The 22,207-nt window shown below is 37.4% G+C and overlaps 1 protein-coding gene across 1 annotated transcript in view; it reads right to left on the reverse strand.

Annotated features, from left to right (window-relative positions):
* The window catches only part of BCAR3 (breast cancer anti-estrogen resistance 3), a 52,939-nt gene that overhangs the window by 28,616 nt on the left and 2,116 nt on the right, over positions 1–22,207 (reverse strand). Inside the window, exon 2 of the mRNA XM_009884748.1 lies at positions 9,271–9,310. Coding sequence (XP_009883050.1) covers positions 9,271–9,310 — 40 coding nt within the window. The remainder of the gene's footprint in view (positions 1–9,270; positions 9,311–22,207) is intronic.

Genomic DNA, 22,207 nt, shown 5'->3' on the forward strand with positions numbered 1-22,207 from the left:
TTTCCCTGCTGACTTAGCTGTCATTAGTCTAACTTCAGCTTTGCTGGAAACAGTACAAGAGCGCTCTTGCATATAAAAAGAAGCCATTAACGCAATCACTAACTTCAGAATTTTGTTTTTGAAAGCCTTCCCAGTTGTGTCAAAGTAAAGTGTTTTGTCTGAGATTTAAACCAATTCCAAATATAATTCAAAGATGAAAATGTTCTGTTACTTCACCAGGGTGAGTGGAGGCATTTAAAAATCAACTATTTATCTAAAACTCCTGAATACCCTAAAATACTTCCCTTTTATACAAAGTGAGATTTGGGATGTGTAGCACTTGAAAACACAAGTGACTTGGGCTCTGTCAGAGCTCAGTTTTTCAAAAGTCTTTACCAGCATGTATGAGCTTGAAGGGGCCTGTCTCCTGCCCACATTTTTGCACAATACACTTCGATGAAGCAAAAACAGCAAGCTCACCTCAGCTCATATACCACCCTTTCAAAGTTTTATCAACAGAAGGATTTGATGGCAAGGAGGCAAGCGACCTCTGGGTATTCTAGATAGCCAACATAACATTATACTCCCTCATTTGCGTAGGTCCTTGGTTCCAAATAGTATCTGACATACAAAATCTTAGACAAACCTGCTCCTTTGACAGCACACATTAACAGACAGCATCCCAACTGTAATGTACTAATGTTCCTTCTGCTGCCCTCTCCACAGACCAAACCGTATCTAAACAGTATGTCTCCAAAGAGGCAAGATGTACAGGCACACACACAATGTACCAGTTTTACTCTAATTACTATCTATAAACACAGCTCCAAGAGACTAGGAGCTTTACCTCCATAAGCTTTATCAGTAGGAGTACCCAAAAGGTTGATTAATAATCTGCCTTCCACATGCTATATACTCACTCCCCCTTGTGGTTCATATGCTTACATACATTTAAAAATATACTTCAGCAAGGTGTTGCTATGGAGGAGTTAAATATAAATATTTTCATGTCCCAGTTAGCTTTTGCTATTAGTCCATCTTCAAAATTATGAAAAGGATCCAACAATATCAGTAACTATAATCTTTAAGGCCTAGTTCCTGTGGAACAATACTGAAAGCCCCAAATGAATAGAAAACTACATCTTTCACACAAGAAAGACAGCTCAGAAACAGTTAAGAAAAGATCAACACACAAGATGGTAGACTGTAGTCAGAGCTCTAGTGGTATTAACAGTTTAAATACCTCACATGAAAAGGAGTAAAATTCTATGTGGCACTCACACACATTTTATATATACATACACCTATTCATATACATATATAAAAGCCTACTGTAAGCTGTAAGAATTCCAGCAGATGCCATCACACAGACAGAAAGATCTTCTCTTTGTGTCAACTGACACAAGTATTTGCACAGAAACTGAGAATGGAAAGAAAACCATACTCACTTCACAAGCAGATAAAGTTTTATGCATTTTACTGCTTAGTCTCCACTCAAATCTTCAGATCCTTTTCATTATGCACAGTGATGCTCTTACCAAGACAGACAAAATATTCACTATCGATGAGGCAGAAAAAAATCAGGCATGGCAATGTTATAATTCAGCACCTTTCTTTCTTCCCCATAGGTACCACCTCTGTGGGAAATTACATGTTCTTTCCTGGCAAACAAGGCAATACCATGCCTACTGCAACGCAATGGATTAGGTCCACAATTACACCTGGGTTTAATTCAGTACAGGACACACTTTGTCAGAAATGATCAGTCACTTCAACAATCGCTGTATCTGATAGAAGATACAATACCTCTGTTTGCAATGAAAAAGAATCACAAATCAATGTCAATCAGACAATGTCTTAAAATAAAAACTACCCTTTTTTCCTTCTTTCTTTGAAAAGTAAATGCATGTCACCATTTACTAGTATTTCCTTTCATTAACACTGTCATTTTGACTTGGGGATATTATCAGTAGGAATGTATAACTGTCAGCATTTGAGAGCCACAGGTGTTAATATTTTGGAGAAAAAGGGTAATTCATTTAAATCCAAGTTTCACAAGATCACTAGAGAGAAAATAAGAAGAAAATTTCTTTGTACCTCAAAACTTCTATCTTATGGTTCAGATTCAGACCTTTCCAGCTTATGTTTCTCATCTGTGAATAAGGCTCAGTAGTAGTTACTGATCATCTAACAAAGATATTGAAAAGATCAACTAAGTATCTAATGCAACTAGTATTAGTACTGGTGCCAAGGAAATTAGTGCAAAGTAATTTTATGGACATTTTTCAACTCAAAGCTCAGCACAATCTCAGTGCATGGAACAGCTTTTGATGACTCCAGATCAGACATAATTTAAGAGTTAAAGAGGAATAACACAATAAGGAGAATACAGACATTAACAGGGTCAAATTCATGATAGGACAGATGTAAGATTAACCCTTAGCGTGCAAATAGAGAGAATGCATACTGCAGTAAGAATTATCAACATTTCAGATTTGCCAAAGCATACTCAGCATCACAAAAGATGTTCCATAAGCAAAATACCCTAAACTCCATTTCAGCATCAGAAGGGAATGCAAGAACCACTGCTAGAAGACTTCACAGTAAAAGCCAGAATAATTAGAAAACCACTATTCACTTGACTAAATTCACATACGGATTGTAATTCACAACGAAAAAACAACCCTCCTCACAGTATGCTAAAGAACAAGCCACAAAACCCCAAAAAACAAGCCACAAAACCCCCCAGATCTTAGAGCTAATCAGGTCATTCAGGAATCAGGGGCTGGGAAACAACAAAAAGCCCCAAACAGTAACAGGCTAGCTTGGGAGTCTCTCTACTAGGAAAACATGAAGTAGGACAGTAGACTGAAAAGCACATTGTTTTGCAGAGCTGTAGAAGCATACTTCCTGCATATTTAGCGCAAACACCAGTTTAGATTTTATTCATCACTTTGCACCCAAAAGATTACAGAACCGCTGACTCAACCATCTTTTCAGAGACTAGCCTGTTGGCCAAATGAAATTCAACATAAGAAAATACTGAAACTTGGGTGTAAGATTCCACCACTAATTAGGGATAACTGCATTTTATCAAATAAAACAAGTTTTCACTAACTCTGAAACAAACAGGGCAGGATTCTCATAATGATTTTAGGGGAATTAACTACTTGAGAGCTGCTGAATTTCAACTACATATGTAACTCCCTAGGTCTTTTTTGAATTTTTCCCAGGCTGCTGAAAGCTTTTAGGAATATCTATCACACATACTTAAAGAAATAGTTGCCTCTTCCAAGTAAAGAAAGGACATGTGTTGTAAGAAACAAGCCTAGTATGAGGCTGAGGAAACAATTCTACTACCTGAAACTGGACTACTACTACAACAGCACTAAAAGTACAAGACAAGATGATTTGTCCAACTTATTGCAACAGCCAAAACTTATCCCACTAGAAAATTACATCAAGGTAACAAAAAGACGACCGGCGGGAAAAAAAAGTCACCTGTACATGTGGAAAAGATAATTTACATCACATTTTAGGAAAAACTTTTCCACAGTAACAATGAAAAGACAGACTACTCTAGTTTGGGAGACAGTAAAGATTATCTTAGGAGGCTACAGAATCTCTTTTGCTGGAGGTTTTGAACAAATCAGAACATCTATTCTAACAATCTCAGTGACACTCAACAAAGACATTTCTCAAGTTCCCTCTACGACCTACTTCTATAACTTAATGGCAGGAAGGGGGGGGAAGATTCCCCACCCCACCCCACCCCCATTCTATGCCTCTGGAGAAAAGAGCAACCAACTTCAAACAGTCAGGCTACGGATTTTTTATTACTATGAAAGTTACAGTGAAATTATTATGAAATATGGGATTTTAATGGCCATGACTTGATTAGAAAAATATACACTAACCATGTTTTTCTCCAGCAGAGGGCAGTGTATAACTAGCAACTACTTATCAACCATCAAACCTGAACGTTTACATTGTGAGACTGATAAATATATGTATTTAAAATTAGATTCGTTCTAACAGGATCTTCTCTTTCTGAATTATACAGCTTGTATACAACAAGCAACTGCTGAGCAGTTATGTTTGTGAAGCTTCAGTTCCTACTAAGTAGAGAAACATGGGGAAAAAAGGTAAATGTCTCTGACTGAAACATCACTGACACCAATAACGACCTTTGAGTTGGATGACAAATCCATAACGATAAAGAAAGATGTGTAAAGGTAAAGTCAGCTATATGGGCATACTCCTTTTCTCCTCAGCAAAATACTCTCCCATCTGATAATTCCACCTTCTGTGACACTGTTGCCCTTGCTGCAGTTGCAAAAAGAAAAAAAAAAATAGAGCTACAGATAAAAAAGAAACTCCTGATCATTTGGTGCCTTAGTGTCAGGCATTCCTCCAAGCTCAGATACTTAATGTATAATGCTGTCAGGCAATGCAGAAACCCAACACACTTTCCGCTCACAGGTCACAACTCGCATCTGAACAAGCAAGTCTCCACAAGAGAGTGATATGCAGCAGCTCATGAACAGGCACACGCTGTAGTTGGCAACTTTTCCAGTGTGATGGGATGTCTCTAATATATTTCCATGTCTAAAAAAGGCTCCTTGCAATGAAATTTCAATGTCATCAGGAATAATTCTTTCCCAATCTGTGACTACTCATCTTGCTGACACCCATTTTTTTTCTAAACATTCCCAAACACACATATAAACTTCGATTTTGATATTACTGTACTATCTTCTTGGCACACCCATGAGAATGATGAGAGTCAAACACCCACACATATATTTGATCGGCATCCACAATATTACGAATTTGTGCCATTAACTATACAAACTGTGCCTCAATAAACCTCATCACCTGATCAAAGTTGCCTGGTGTTAAATTACACCCACAAAGTTTTGCCCTATCTTGCAAAGCTACAAATAACTACCAACACATCGGAATGTCATAAAAATTTTTCTTTTCATTTGCACTCACAAAAGCCACCATAAACGACAACAATTTCTATGACAGTTTGCTTTCTAATAAAATCAAAGTGGAGTAAAAAGATTCAGACAAACAAGAATCTTTCCATAGAACTTCACAAGGAGATAATATTTTTCTGTAGGTGTAACTTCCCTAGGCCAGTGACAGTTATTTCAAGTTTGAATCTAAATATAAACTTCCCTCATGACCATGCTGAGCAGGCAATCAGTCACATATTTTGTAATTTTTCCACTAATGGATTAAAATAGAACTCCAAAACCTCAGGCCATAATAATACTCATCAACTCATCGCTAATAAGTAGTTCTGTAATTATTAGCACTATTTCCACAGGAAATGCTCAACAGGTTTCCATGAGAGGAGGACAGAAATCTGTTTTTCTTTCTTTCCACCCTTATAGAGCCTTAATGATTTATAATGAATAGGAATGGGACAGAAAGCTACCTTTAGTTCACATGAATTTGATCAAAATGACTCACAAGAAGTTCTCTGACACACTCAAAGCTGCCAGCACTTGATCCCTTCTCCCCTGCAGGACTCTGTTCTATAGATGTGCAGACTCAGGGTGTGGGAAGAACCTGCTGAGACTACCAATGGATCTATTATTTGGCTCATAAAACTTGTAAAAATCTCACAGAATGTACAACGTGCTATTGTGTCTGTAAATCTCTTTCATGACTTGGTTAGCAGCCTGACTCAAAGCAGTCTGGCCTGTTTTCACTTCTACCATAAAAGGGTTTTTTCAAAGAGCCATTTAACTGTGACCATGGTTTCAGCAACACTGAGAAGACAAAGGAAGGGTTGAAGCCATATGGACACTTCAGTACTCAGACTTCAGCAAATCAGTACTTTTATTTTTCCTTAGAACTTGCTTTTGCATAATTAGCTCTCTTTATATACTGAATGAACTAACACATCAATATTCAAGACGCAGGAGACTGCCATTTGTGAGCTGCAATTTAGACTCAAGTATTAGAAACCATAGTGCATCTATAGAGACCATTCTCTCGAAAAACACCTTCAGAGGATTAATTTTATAATCAGTGCTTTCCGTCTTGTATCTTGAACAGAATAAAACAGGAGAAAAAACAACTTATTTTGCCTTTCCTCTGTCCAGAGTATTTCTAAATACAGGGAATTATTTATATTACTTTTAGTCACCAGATTCTAGCAAGGAAATGTTTGTATAAAAAGCAAATTGATATACTCAGCTTCTAAGTTTACCATCAGTCTCTCTGCCCTATACGGTAATGCCTGCTTGTAGTCACTACTGCCACAATAAACACTATGATATTCTTTTCACTGTGAAACAAAGCACACTGAATTAAAAAAATAACCATGCTGCTACTTCTCAAAGCTGAATAAGTTCTCCACATTCTATTTACAGTACAGTTCAGTTCTGAAGAAGTGTTGATCCCTCCCCAGCAGGAGCACATTCTGAACAAGTATTATCTTTCTTATGGGACTCACAAGAAACTCAAGTAGCATGCTCACATCACTGCAGAAACAGTGCTAATTTGCAACTGTGAAGCTGCAGGATCAGCTCTGTGAGACCGCACCTGGAGTACTGCGTCCAGCTCTGGGGTCCCCAAATAAGAAGGAGGTGGACTTGTTAGACCAAGTCCAGAGGAGGGCCATGAAGATGATCAGAGGGCTGGAGCACCCCTCCTATGAAGACAGGCTGAGAGAGTTGGAGTTGTTCAGCCTGGAGAAGAGAAGGCTCCAGGGAGACTTCACAGCAGCCTTCCAGTACCTAAAAGGGGCCTACAGGAAAGATGGAGGGGGACTCTTTATCAGGAAGTATAGTGATAGTACGAGGGATGATGGTTTTAAACTGACAGAGCATGGATTCTGATTAGATATTGTGAAGAAATTCTTTACTGTGAGGGTGGTGAAACACTGGAACAGGTTGCCCAGAGAGTTGTCCTCAAACCAGGACACTGCCTGATCCCTGGAGGTGTTCAAGGCCAGGTTGGACGGGGCCTTGAGTAACCAGGTCTAGCTGAAGGTGTCCCTGCCCATGGCACACTGTGTGTCAAATAGACTTGTGCAAATGGCAACATCTCACTATAAGCATAGTGAGATGCTTCAGAAATTAATTCTTTCAGCTTTGTAACTTGAGTGGGTTAGTGTTCGGCAGTTTATACCTGACTTCACACTGCCATCATAATTTATTCAAAGAGCTGGAAAAATTATAAACATTAATATAATAGTTACCATAAGGTAAGTCATAAAAGACAATAAACACATACTTGCTGAAACTTAAGCCAAGAAAGGGGGCTCCAAGATCCTGTTATTACGGATTCAGACACATCTTTTGCAGTCATAGTAAACTGATAACAAATTATTGACAGGAATGCTCCTTTATTTGGCATTAACTATCATTTTTTGTGCAAGAATACATTTCTGGAATCAGTTTTTTGGTGGGCTATATTTATTAGAAAGCAATTTCAGTGTATTTTTCAAAGTTGTAGTTTAAGATTTCTTGTCTAGAATTCCTGTTATAATACCATAGAACTGAGGACCAAACTCACCATTCACTGAAGGTAGGGATACAGACAGGAAAAAATGAAAGAGGGAGGAAAAAAGAAGGGGATGGCAACCCTTGTATTCTCCCTAACTCTTTTTTCCCCAGGCTTTCCTCCCCAACATCAAAGTTTTAACAATTAAGCTTAGCACCACTGCTATTGACAAGAGTCCAAGACAAGCTTCTACTAGAGAAGTTGAAAAGATCAAAAACCACATTTATAACATAGAACTTGCTGCAACAAGACAAGACACACATATTGATGAACTGGCACCTGAAACCTCTGCCTTCTACTTGGCCATATTATTAAAACTGTAACAACATACTCTGTACAGGATAGTGCAAGATACACAGTAAATTAAATAGAGCAAGTAACATGTCCACCACTTCATTGCCTTTGGCATCCCCTCTTCTACAGTACCCTTCAGAAGGCTTTTGGCCTTCTCTGTTTCTGCTACTTTACCATATCCCACCTTTAGGCTGGGACTGGGGCCAGGGACCTTGCAACACTGAGCCAACTGTTTAGAGTGGAATTCCAGCAGCAGTCCTCAGTGTCCTTTGGCAGCCCCTTTTCCACAGACCTTTTGGTTCTGCTCTTCTCCTTCTCTTCTTCCAAACCCTAATTGCTACCTCCACTTCAGCTCTAGGCAGAAAGCCCAGCAGAGGACACCTCCATATTTGCAGGCAAATTAATTCTCGGCACTTTCCTTTGGCAGTCCCCTCTTAACACTGCATTATGTTCTCCTAGCTTACTTCTTCAATCAACCTGAACCCTAACCTGGACACCTCTCCATTTCTCTCAACTATGAACACCTACAGAGGGAATTCTACCAGCAGAACCCAGTTGACTGGCTCTCCTCAGTCTCTTCCTCACTTCTAGCCTGAAGCAGAAATTCAGGTTTCTGAGAAATTCAGGCTGTCCATGTGAATAGCTACAGAAATAACCTACATTCAAAGATAACCTGTGTTTATCAGACACTTTTCAAAAGATTACAGTATTCTAAAAGACAGGGAACAAAGCCCAACAATTAAAGAAACCCATTGTTGAGAGATATGACATAGAGGCCAGATTCTTTCAAGGTTAGGAGAAATAATATTCACTTAAATGAAACATGTTGAAAGGTACTAATTCAGTGGAAATTACAACACTGTGAGACACTCTTAGTACAGAATCACATCCCTAAGGTTTCTTCCAAAGTTTCTATATTACCAATCCAGGACTGATTTTTGAATAAAACTTATGAATGCTCCACAGTATTTTTTTATTTACTCTAACAAAATACACATTTATCTATTGTTTCAGCACTCTGAACTTGTACAAACAGAACTTAGAATTTTGACAGGATTACGGTTACTTTTTGGACCAGAGGTGAATTTTTAACTGTAATGTAAGTATATTGCTAAATCCATAAACCTAAATCTGACGTTTTTATGATCTTTTCAGATGTATTCCTTTACTTCCCCAGAAACCCTTAAGCAAGAAATATGGATTCTTTTAGTGTTAACAAAGGCAAGATCATAGGTAGTCACCATGTAACTGCAAAGAGGCCCCAGTATAAAAATGCAACCCACCCCCTAAAGCACAATGCCCACAAGGATTTCACTGAAGCATGCAGAAAACAGTCTGACATATATAATTAGTTTTTCTGTAGCAAAAGATAGACAGAAGCACTATTTAACTACAAATGACTGGAAATGCTCTGGCAGTGCTAGTTATATATTGAATAAAATATTTTGGGGGTAAGAAATGGTACCTTACCTTAACATATTCCAAAGTAGGATCCAGAATATTCTGATCTCTGTAAGAAAACAGGGCGAGGAGGGAGGAAGAAAGGACACAAAAACAAAAAAATGGTGAGTCCAAATATAATCTCATATTGAAGGGACGCAGTCATATGAGCGACAGGCTACTAGGTCATGTTAAAATCCTCGTTAAAAACTGTGTGTTACAGCTAGATGACTAAGCAATCTAACTTTTAATATATATATAAATCACTGATTTCTTCTAGAAGGTCAGGTAGTGGAGCCACTAGTAATTAACTTCGGAAATCAAATTAATCATACAGTTTTAAGCAAAGCAAAAACAATCTTGACATTTTGACAGATGGCTGAAAATACTTATATACCACCTAAAACATTTGAAATAAATTTAAGACCTCTCCCAATGGCTTCTAAATTTATTTCTTTGCTTGTATGTTTTCCCACTTAAGCTACTGCTACTGACAGCATTAAGAGGGCATTGCTAACATTCACTTTTTATAGAAACAAAGCAAAGAATTCATAGATGTGCAATAGTAAAATGTTTTAGTTTACATTTGGAAAAAATAAATATGGTTCTTGCACTCTTTTAAAAAATTCTCAAAATCATCATAATTTCAACATTACAATTATTTGAAACCCAGATAATCATGTCATTGCTCCACTTTAAAAAGAAAAGATCTCTTTGCAGGTTTTCTATACATACAGATGGCAAAGGGCACAGAAGCCTAAGTGTAGAGCCCTGTGATCAATTACAACTCTTTCCATAAATAGAAATAAAAATAAATATTTATTTTCAAAGGTTTTTGTATATTTGCTTTTGTTTGAGAAGTAGCAGGTTAACAGAATTTGCAGTACATGACTGGACACTTTCTACAGAACCTGGGATGACATACATGGCGCTGCCTTAAAAACAAACACGTAACAGGCACAATGAAAACCTTGCAGACTTACAGAGGGATCAGGAGCTTCTTATAGCTATCACGTTTGCACACAGACAACACAGGCCCCATAAATTTAGAAACAGAATTATGTTTGGTGGAAGTTGTCACAATGACGCAACACTGGAAAACTAAAAATTTGCAGAAATTTGCAGCAACTGGACTACACCAGAATCAACCAACCCAGAATACAGTCTCTAAATTCCCTGTGCTGTTTTGAATGTAACTGTATATCACCTGAAACTAAGTTATCATTTTATACTTAGTTTTTAGTCTGGTTCCTGAACAGCTTTTAATCCAGAATACCTATACAGAGGCAAAACATAGCCCGCCCACTTCTTAGCTCTGCCCATAAAAGATGGTGCTCAGCTGTTCAGGCTGTATCATGTGCTACTGTTTCACATTATCCCAATATTTACCCAGGGTCAAGTTCCATTCCCAGCTTTGTTTAAAAAAATAACATCAACAATGCTGCCAAATTCAATGGAAATAAAATTTGGACCATTTGAAACTTTTTCCTAGCCAATACACAACGAAGGGGCAGCTTAGTAACTGTATGCACATAAAATATGTATAAACATAAAAGTGAAAACCAGGGTGAAAGAAGCATAGAGGAAAAAGAAAAAGAAAGTTCCCAAACAGAAAGAAGTTTCTTCCTCAACACTTTGCAATTTGACTGTGAAAAAAAATTCCCGTTCTTAATCAGTTCAGCAAAGTCATTAAGCATGGCTGAACTCTCCTCATATTCAAATGATCTGCAGGAAGTTGTGCCAGTACCAAATGCTTCTGAAAAACTTTGCAGTTTAGTTTTTCACTAGCCTGTGGAAACTTCCAGGACAAAGGGTCTACCAGCACTGCATACACAACACACTCCAAAAGAATGAACCTGAATAATAAGACTAACAACTCGTTTACTCGCTTACTTCATACTCAGTCAGTGAGCACGTTTTGTTATGGTCTGCATTTACAAACTCCACTCCTGCAAACTAGCCTTGCTACGGACTTCACTGTCCCCACTGTCAGGTACAAGACAAAAGATCTTTAGGACAGATCAAGCCAAAGCAAAATGAAAGAGGTAGAAAAGATTTAAGACAAAACAGGCTATTTACTCCTATATAAAGCAGGAAAACCAGAACAGAGAGAGAAAAAAGTGACCTACATTTCCTTCACCATCCTCATGACAAAAGCGCTTTGAAAATGTTGGCTTTCGGAAATGGATAGTGTAACAAATCTCTTCACAAGTACTATAATATTTAATCTGGTAGGCTGTTACATAACAAAATGTAGGAAACCCTGCAATTCACCACAAGCACATTATATCTAAAGATGTTTATGTTGTAGCCCTATTCACCTCAGATACCTTTCTCCCGCCAGATCGACCCCTCGCTCTCCCCATCTTCCCTTGTTGTCTAAGTCTTAATCTTTGTGCAAATTTTTTGAAGTCATTTGCAAGGAATGGTAACTTTCATTGCTTTGCAGTAACTAATAGTAAACATTAACGACTGCATTTTCCTGTCATTCAATCACACCATAACAATTATATGCAGAAAACCAGATTAAGCAGCTAGCCCAAATAACTAGGAACTAATCAAATAACTAGATCACAAAACTAACTGCTGAATCTCAGCTCCCTGTTAGCAATGATGATGTGCTCCTTTCTGCCATATGCTCCCAGGAGATGAAATCTCTAACGTCAGGAACCTAATATAAAGTACTTCTTTTCCCTTCCATTTTCTCTCGCACGGAATCTTAATAAAAATGGTGAAACTACAATCTCGCTTCTTGTATTAAATGATCCGCAGAAAGAAATTAATACTTTCAGATCACTACCAGATCAGATGAAAGGTACTTGCAGGCTCTGCAGTCTCTCAAATCAATTCAACTGAAGGTTTGTTTCAATAATACTAAGTTCTTCATCTTTCAACCAATTATGTTTCAAGTAATGCTAATGTTTATCTTCATAATAAGCTTGACTCTACAGCTGTATTCATTTGCATCTCTTTACCTACAACGTGTATGTATTACAGTCTGCACATAAGTCAACCATTATCGTGTAAACTGTGGGTTCACAGATTGGGTTTTATTACACATTTTGGCTTCCTAATAATCAGATAAGCCGAACTTCCATTCAGATAAAAAGCACATTTAATGCAGAAAATCGTCACCTGGAATAGAAAAGTTTTCAGAACACCTCAAGCTAAGGTCTTGGGTAAAGGCTGCAGTAAGACACACAGTATTGACTTTATGCTCTTTTCATACTTGTTCTATCACAGAAAGACATTTAAGAAAGGGATGCAAACACACTCCCACATCCATTTCATGTATTCACATTGCTGCCAGACTCTATCACCTCATTTCATGACAAAACAAAGTCCCTTTCCAGTATTTTTTTTTGGTCATAGGAAAAAAAAAAAAGGAAAAAAAAAAAGCCTGACTTGATACATGTAATTAAGCCATTCTCCTGAGTAGTGTAAGTCGTCTGTTGACTCTCCTTCACATGCACAAGGTCTGTGTGGAAAATGTAGCAGCATAGACACTCCTCCAGTAATAATTCATCACTAAAAGAAAGCAGTTAGTCATCACGATCTTAACCTTCACCGTTCTGAGGCTGTCCTAGCCAGAAACACATTCTTTCTAGAGCATCCCTACTGACATCTGACAACACCTTTCTCTGCTGGCTGATCTTGCAGACATACAACCCTTTAATCTCTCCCTAGTAGTCCCTGGAAACTATCTCAACTTCTTTTCAGTCCAACTATAAGAGTCTTACTAGAATTATGGGGGGTTTTTTGCATGTATGGGTTTCTTACTGATATTGCCAAGAAAATATGCAGAGCTTGAGTCATGCATGGAGCTCCAGGAACCCTACAAAAAGATGAAGATGACAACAGAAAATGTGGAGCTGCTCCTCTGCTCTTCTTCCCCCCAAATAAAATATGTTGCAATAATGCTTGATGTCATACTGGTTGGAAGTGACTGTCTGTGAGTAAATACTGATACTTTTGAACACTCTGAGAACCAATGTAACTTCTCTGAAAACAGGGATTATCGTTATACATAGACTCCTTCAAGATACAGCTAAAGTTGACTGGAATGATAAAAGGAATGGAATTCAGATGTTATTGGATGCTATTCTTCCACTTCCCAACACCTCTAAGTAACAGCCAAATATGTGGGAAGAATTAAAAAAACAAAAAAGCTTTTTGAAATTGTCAACATCAGCAGTCATCAGCTACAAGGAAGAAAAAAATCCTTATAAGCAACTTGAATCGTACTTCTGGTACAACAAACAAAATACTGCCATACTGCCAACTTCAAATCCTGCATTGATTTAAAGACAATGAGCAACCAAACATGAAAATCTGGTAAAGAAAACATTGAAGTCTGAGTAACTAGTCACTCTTTAAAAAATATTTGATAAAATTGTAATGTACTTATAATCAATGCTACAACTTAAAAGCTGAATTCTGGAGTCCAACCCCAACACAAATTACTCGGTTCAGTGGGCACAGGAGAACAGCCAGAATCTCAGTAATTCAGAAACAGTCAGGTTTTTTTTTTTTTTTTTCTCTCATACTCTTGAAGTTTGTCCAATAGTTCTCTATAGAACTGCTTCAATAAAGAACCTTCAAGCAGATGCCCTGTAATCTTTAGCTCTTCATTCCACGAAAACCCCCATCTTTCTACTAACAATTGTGCATTACTCCCTCCCTCATCACTGTTGCTGTAAAGAATCCTGCAACATATAGACGTGGACAGACTAAGCCATATTAAGCATCTGCTTTCTCCAGGCCTTTGGCATCCTCACAGACATACCAACCACAATTATAAATTAGCTGTGATAACTTTAACAAAATTTAAGCGTAGACACAACAGTATTATCAGAGATGCCCAAATCCTCACCATCATTCAACCATCATATAGATACTCTTACAGTGGTAGAAGCTGCCAAATGGCCCTGAAGCAGCTTTGTACTCCACAGTTTTATAAATGTACTTGTGAGAAGAACATTAGGACATATTGCCAGTACTTGATGTGTTAAAGTATGTTTGTTTGTTTATTTTAAAGTGACCTTTGCTGGGGACATTTTCAAAAGCATCTCCTTCCTACTACATTGAAAGAGTGATCCTGAGAAGAACAATCTTCTCAATAGTGCTAATACCAATAGTGTCAATGTCAAATCAGAATGAAGGTAACACAGGCTCAAAGGGAGCCTGAGAAAAATGTACCAAGCTGTTGCATGGCTGCTTACACAGACCAAACTACTATAAAGAGACCAGATGGGATCAAATGCCTTCTTCAACTTGTGTCTTTGAAATCTCTCCATCTACATAGATTTAAGAAATACACTACTACTTAAGTATGATGGTGCAAGTTTAAGCATGCTAGACAGACTACGTTTAAGTATATGTACTGCAGACTGATGTTATTTGTACTGTAAACTAGAGTAAAAGATCCAGTGATTTTATTCTCCAGCAGCTTCTGCTTCACACAGACACTCCTACTACATTCCTAAGACCATTCCATCCTTCTGGCTACAGCTGCACAACACCATGGACATGACTCATTCAAACACCAGTGGAAACAAGTGCAAACTGCTATGACTAACCGTGTAATGACCTGCAGTTCACACAAGAACAGTAGGGACTCTTCAGTAATTAAAACTCAAGAAAAGATACAATGTACTTCTCTCTGAATTAAATGAAATCTCCAGTCATTCGTATTTGTTCAGAATGCCCCTGAAGAGATAATGTTACAGCCATTTACTTCTACCTCTTAGATTTTCTCCATGCGCCCACAACTTGCTCCATTTTACCTATCACAGCAGAAAAAAATCTACCCCATTTTTTCTCCCTTTTCCAAATCAATTTCTGCTTCTGCACCACATACAGTACTGGTCTCTACAACCTGTTCCAAAGCTCAAACTAGGCACCCCCATTGTTTTTCCTTAACATTTGGGAGTCCCAGAGCCAAAACCCTGTTCTTCAAAGCCCTTCTTAAATTTTCTATTCCCAAGACTGTTAGAACATTGTGAAAGTAGTGGTTGGGCAGCAAGACTATTGCTTATCCAAAATGTTCACTGTTTCTACAAACTTCTCTATATACATGCTTTTGTCTGTTGACTTATACCTTCAGCTGGCAGCTCTTTACAGTCAGTGCTTTAGTTGCTGCAATGACTCAGAATCCAGCTCTGCAAATTTTTAAGCATTCAAAAATAATTTAACCTTGCAAAATAAATATGCACGTTCCCAAAAGACTGACAAATGCTCAGTAGAATCACAGACTCCATTAATTCAATAATATCCAATACTGGAGAGATGGCCTCTCTTTTACAGACATTTTGTCCTGTTCCCCTTAACTCCCACCCGCGCGCCCAAGAACCCACATGGTCAGGCTTTTGATAATTGTCGCCTGTAGTCAGGTTTCCAAAATGCCCATAAAAAGCAAGAAATTAAGCTTTGGTTCTGAAGGTCTATGTCAAAAAAAGCAAAGACAGCAGATGCAAGCATCAAATGGGAACAAAGGGGTGAACTGTTGAGCAAAACTTCACAACAGAAGAATCTGACGCTAACAATGGACAGAGGGGCTAGAAAGGAAAGGCAGACAAGCCAAACCAGAAAAATTACCTCCAAAAGTTAAAGGATAAGAGGATTTGGTACTGAATGTAAGCAGAGAACATTAGCTATTCTCTGCTTATACAGCAGAGCACTCCTTCTACCACAAACATCTACCAGCTTTAGTAGGTAACTCTGCTCCACCTCTGAGACAGCTCAGGTCAGATTTGCAGGTATGTATTGAGCAGGACAGATCAAGAGAGAGAATGGGAAATTTTGGGACAAAAAGCATGAAGCTTTGGCAACATCTAAGGAATGCTTCCTTTTGAAGAACTGTTTGTGTGTGCATGGAAGAAGTCAACAAGATATTCAGTAGCCCTAAATTCACCATACTTGTCTTACCCTTATTAAAAAAATCACAACCACAAACTCACAGTCTGGTTCAGGATTTCTGGAAAACAAAACTCATACTAAGAGGAAGTTTCAGGCATAACACCAAAACGATAACTATTTTTACTTAAAAAATTCTGTGGTTTCATAAAAATTTCCTCCCCACCTACCCTAAAATTTAAAGGGAACCAAAGGTATTGATCTTCCTCCAGTTAATCTTGCAAATATTTTCATACCTGAAGAACTACACTGCTTTCTATAAACCAAACAGTATTATTTGCTTTTCTCCACACAAGAAACATGTAAAATACTTATTTTACTTGATATATTCAAATATTAACTTGATAAAACCTTTTTTTTTAAAATTTTCAAAGTGCACCTAACCCTATGCTCTAAAGTGCACACACAGTATTCATATAAAAAAGTAACACATATTCAAACTAAAAATATCCAAATAACATTTTCAAAATCACTAATTAGAACAAATTAAATGCTGTCTAAATACCCAACCCACCACATTCTCAGAACCCAAAGGAAAAAGAAGCATCTGGAGAAGCCAAACAGGCTGCAAATTCTGACAAAGCAGCAGCAAATCCTTGAATAGTGTGCTCCTCACCAAGTACTGCCTTGCCAGCTCCTTTTCCCTTATAAATCAACTGTCCATTCAAGGACTTCAGCAGGTCTCATCTATTGCGATAATACTGCTAAGAGGAAAGGAAAAGTTGCAGGAACCCAGAATCCAGCCATTAATGGCTTTATACCTGAAGACTAACGCCTTGCTAACACCTTCCAAATGTATACTGCCCTCCAAGGACAAGGTCCTGCAGAGGACAGTGAGCCCGCTTAACTTTATGCTGATGAAGTTACCCTATTAATGTCAGTGGTACTAGTCAAGTTTAAAATTGAACTTTTTTTTTTCCTGGACAGTTATGTAAGATGAGACAAGTATGCAAGTCTCACCCAGCTAAACACGCAGAGCCTTGAAGATCAGAAATTTTGAAGAGTACAGAACATCCTAAATGACCAGATAAACTAATCTGCTGCAGCAACCGAAAGGCCAATACTAGATGATAGCACTTTATCTGAAATAAAGGAGGGAAAAAAGCTGACATAGAAAAACAAAAGGAAAAAAAAAGGTCTGCTGACCAGTACTCACACGAACAGTCTGAAGTCTAGCTAGATATACAGTTGGACACACCTATCATACTTTCAGAACTACACAAACTAGGTGTACTGTAGGTACTTAGGGCTAGGCTATAAAATACATTTTAGTTTACATGTTATTTGCCACATTTTGATCTTTCGCAACAGGTTTCAGTGAGCATTGGAAGACGCTAGAGCTACTGGTTTGCCCATTTCCTCAGTAAAAGAATCAAGTTAAACACAACCTGTCCGTCCCTGACCCGTCCCCTGATTCAATTTTTCTTTTTAACATGTCTGAACCGTGTTAGAAAAATGAACAGCTTGTGTTTGAGATTTTGGTAGAGTAAAAAGAAGTTGTTATGCCTTATCTACTAATAAAAAGGAATAGTTTGTAGCTACAACACTACTAGTGTTTTTACTAATGTAGCTACAATCGTATTGAGAACTTTCAGCATAGCCAGGAATTTACAGAGCTTGAAAACACAAAATCAAGACAAGAAAAAAGGAGAAAAGATTAAAATTATAGCTCTCTAGTTACAAGCCTATGCTTCTACATATATAAACAGTTAGAAGTAAAGCTTTAAAAACAAGGGGAAAAAAATCTATTTCTGCCCAGCTGGTAGGTCAGACCCTCTCATGAACAGTGATAAAACAAAGCATCCAAGGCATTATATGTAATTTAGAGAAATGCACAAAGCATTTTGATTCCAAGCCAGTTCCAACAGTACAGCCCTACTGTTTATCAGTGACTATTTCTGAAACGTCAGTATAGATGAAGAATGGAATTTGAACAAAAAATTGTTTTTGCAAGTGTGAACAGATGAAATGGTTACTGGAAAGACAGCCAGTAAACAGGAATTAAACCACCATATATTCACAAACATCCTGTATAACAGAAAACAGCCAGTGTAAATTAATGTCAACCTTATTTGAAGGCTTTAATTAGCATAAAAACTTAAGAGTTATAATTTCTGGCAGATGGTATGCTTCAACACTTCTGAGGGGAAGGCTCAGCAGAAGAAAGATAGTGATTTAATGCAAATGTGGAACCACATAGTTTCTCCTAAGATATCCAAAGCTCTACTCTTCAAATAGTCCCATACTACACATACAGGGCAAGGACAAAATTAACTCATCTTTCTTTCCATCAAAAGCTAAATTTCTCATTCACATACTTTTATCAGTCAAGTATCTTTTCTAAAAAGTCCGAGTTGGACACACATGAAACATGAAGGGCTTTAAATATGCATATTACTCTACAAACTGCATAGAAAATTAATAACCCTATTCATAAGAAACTGTGTCTAGCTATGACTTTACTACTATGCTAGATTATCCACCCTGAAATTTGTATTAAATTCCTTCAAAGAATTATGAAGAGAAAAAATAAAACCAACAATGCCAACTTTGTGCAAATTTGGATCCTATTTCTGACCTCTTGACAGTCTATAGTTTCACTCCAGAGCTGTTATTAAACTGAATTTCACTTAATTTTGTTGCAAAGCTGGTTTGTTTCAACAGGAATACAGGCTGAGTTTTTTTCCTATTACTTTGCAGGCAATAGAGGAACTACCAGTATGGAGAAAGTATCTTTTTTCTTTCCTTCACCATGCTTTAAACTGATTGTGAAGATCACATCTTTATTAGCCTGATTTTCTAAGAACACAACTTGTATTATTCCTCTCCCCACAAAACCACTTTGGAATGAGTGACCTGTTTGGCAGTGGGATATCAAAAATATTTTTCTTTCTCACAATTTCAAAAAATAAGTGGCTAGAGGCAGCAGAGGGAATGACTTCCTCCATGACAACTTGCTAAGAGGAATACTGTGGCATGAGGTTCAAAATTTATTAGTCAGAGAATCTGCATCAGAAGAAATGCTATGAATATCCTAACCGTGGAAAAAGTCTTCGTTGATGTTTATTCTATACCAAGTACTGAAGAATACATGCAGCAGCAGACATGACTGTGCAATGGATTTTTGTGTGTCTTGTAAAAGTACTAATCTCAACTCAAAACCCCAGATAGAGCAAAAACCTTCAGAGTATGTTTTACGTGCCTTTCTTCTTCTTTTCCAGGTACATGGATTGGCTTACCAGTAATGGATAGTATATATGCTGCCCTATTGAAATTCAAACAAAACATAAGTTTTGTATGAGAAACTTGTCTCTTGGAATCAGACTGTGTTAGTTTTCATGAAACTGTTTGTTAGATTTTTTTAATTAGGAAGTTTAGGAACACAGAATAGTATAGCTGTCAGCTGCCAGACAATCCAAGCAGCAGTTACTTGTTCTGCGATCTCTTGCACCCACACTGCCTCATGAAGCAGAGAGCATAGTATCAGTCTGGGAATCCACTTTTGCTTTGGAATATTTGCAAAAGATTCTTTGCAAAAAATCTTTGCTCCATTCCGTCTTCTTAACAACCCTCAGAAATTCCTTGCATCTCTACATGAGGAAACATTTAAGTATGCTTGTACCAGAGTCAGTACCAGATCCACAGAGACAACTACTACCCAAGACTACATGGGTACTGTTGACATCCAACTGAAATGGCGTAGAATGTCGAAATTGGTCTTTGACAACTGCCTTCATCACTACATTCAACATGCTGTGATAGCGCTAATTCTGCATTGCTTTTAGGTCTTGTTTATCTGAGGGCTGTTTGGCTGCATTAATGAAAAAGCAAGAAAATTCCACAGGTCTGTTAAATTGGAACATCAGTCATGGAGAACCACAATCATCCAAGTGCACAGGTAGTTCCAAGCAACACCGTTTCTTCTGTTAGTCTAATGTAAATTCAAGTTTTTGCTTTTAAAAACATGAGGCTATCGGACTCCTCACCTCTCTGATTTTTGCCCCAGTGTAGGTATGACAAATCTTCCTAATAAGGACTATGGACTTGTGATGTGCTTGGTCACAGAAAAATTGAAATGAGTTTGACATTTCCAATATTAATTTATTTGAAATGAAATATGCTTTGTAAGATCTGTAGAGAGTCTAAAATCACGCAAGTAATTGAGCGAGCATTGACTGTGAAAACTGGGAAAGTATTGGGGGTGGGGGGAAGAACCACTTATCTTTCCCAAAACACCAGAATAGAGAAACAAAAATTATTCTACTTCTCTGGAACAGATACTAGTCAAGATAGCTGCACAAGACCATGAGTACTGGCATAGTGAAATGAAGCATTTGATATAGCAAATACAGCCAGTACTCTTTGCCTCAGTAAGAAGAGGAAGAAAGATGTCTGGGCTGACCCCCTTCTTCATCCACACAAGTGTGAAACTAATTATTAAAAAGAACTTGGAAATTCTGGGTTTCCTGATGGCAGCCACAAGCCAAAAAAGAGATTAAAGGTTCTAACAACAGATATGCATTTGATCACTTTTTCTTTTAAATAAAGGTATCACAATGTAAGGCAAAGCTAATTAAACAAAGATAACCCACAGACCAGGTGTCAAAGGGAAATGCCAATTGTGCTTTATTTAGGTTTAATTGTTCTTTATTATCTGATGTTGACATTATACACAAGCAGCTTTACAGTTCTTAACTTTCAACAGAGAATTCTTATTTTAGCCAATAAAAATAACTTTCAAGAACTTTCAAGAGCTCAGCTGCTTCTAACTTTGGCCATTTCATTATTTCCAAGAGACTCTAACAATCAGATATAAGCTTTCTCAAGAAAGAAAACTTTTTTTCCCCTTGAACTAACTAGCACAGGTATACATTCCCAAACCAAACAGAAAAGAACACCAACCTTATTGTATTGAAAGTTGACAAAATAATTTTTCCAAGTTTTCAGAAGTGACTGGTTTGAAAAGACTTAATCTCTTGTGCTTTGTTTGTTTGGGGTTTTTTTCCCCCCCTGCAACTACATGAATTAGTTACTGCATTAGAAGAGTGCTTTTGTATGTCAGAATTTTATTTTTCCATGTTAATCCGGCAGATACTAGAAATTCCATAAAGACATACTATTTGTGGTTATATAGGTGTAAAAATCCTGACAGAATATAATCCTACAAATAAATTACTATACATACACATAATCTTGGCTGCAGAGTAATGCAATTAGGTGGCTGTAATATAATACAGGAGAAAAGTTTCCTGTAGGAGAAATCACAAGAGTTCCATTAGGGAATGAGACCATCAATTATCTTTTTCCTATTCTCCTTGCTTTGGCTTATTTTTTGTTCCACAAAATTATGCTTTGCGTATTTATATATTAAAGATTATATTACTCATTTTGAATTACTGAAAATGTTATCATGGTTATGTTTTTAAAATTAGAATTAATCAAACAAACATGCCTGAATCATAGCTCAGTATAATCAGATCCATGTGCACATAACCACTGTAATCCTAATGACTATTAGTTCTGGTCCACTGACATCAAATATGGCACTTGGGTTGAACAATGCACCATGAAAAAGTTTGATTAAAATGTGTGTTCACGCTTTTAATTTTTGTAAACAGCATTATAGCAATGAAAGACTGATTTACCCCTGAATGAGAATACCCATGTAACATTATACTACTTCACAAGTTCCTACATTAAAATAGAAATATAACAGAGCTTTTTTCATAAAACTCTGATAAGGTAACATGGAATTCCCTATACTATTAGTGCTAACTAATTTCAACGTGAGTGTAAACAATAAAATATATACCTTAGCATATATAGCAAAATGCTTACCACAGGAACTTGCTCCCTCAATTCTCTTTTAAGTATACTAATAAAAGGCACAGAGTCATCCCAAGAAGACTCAAGAAGTGGTATGTTTGCTGACTGTCAAGTTGGTAGTGTCTTCTGCTCTAACACAACTGGGCTGTCAGGTCATGGAGCAGAACGTATAAAGATCCATTGTAAAAATTAAAGACAGCAAAAGTTAGAAGTTGTTACCATAGCA

The sequence above is a fragment of the Charadrius vociferus genome, unplaced genomic scaffold, assembly GCF_000708025.1.
Source record: "Charadrius vociferus isolate BGI_N301 unplaced genomic scaffold, ASM70802v2 scaffold163, whole genome shotgun sequence".
NCBI lineage: Eukaryota > Metazoa > Chordata > Aves > Charadriiformes > Charadriidae > Charadrius > Charadrius vociferus.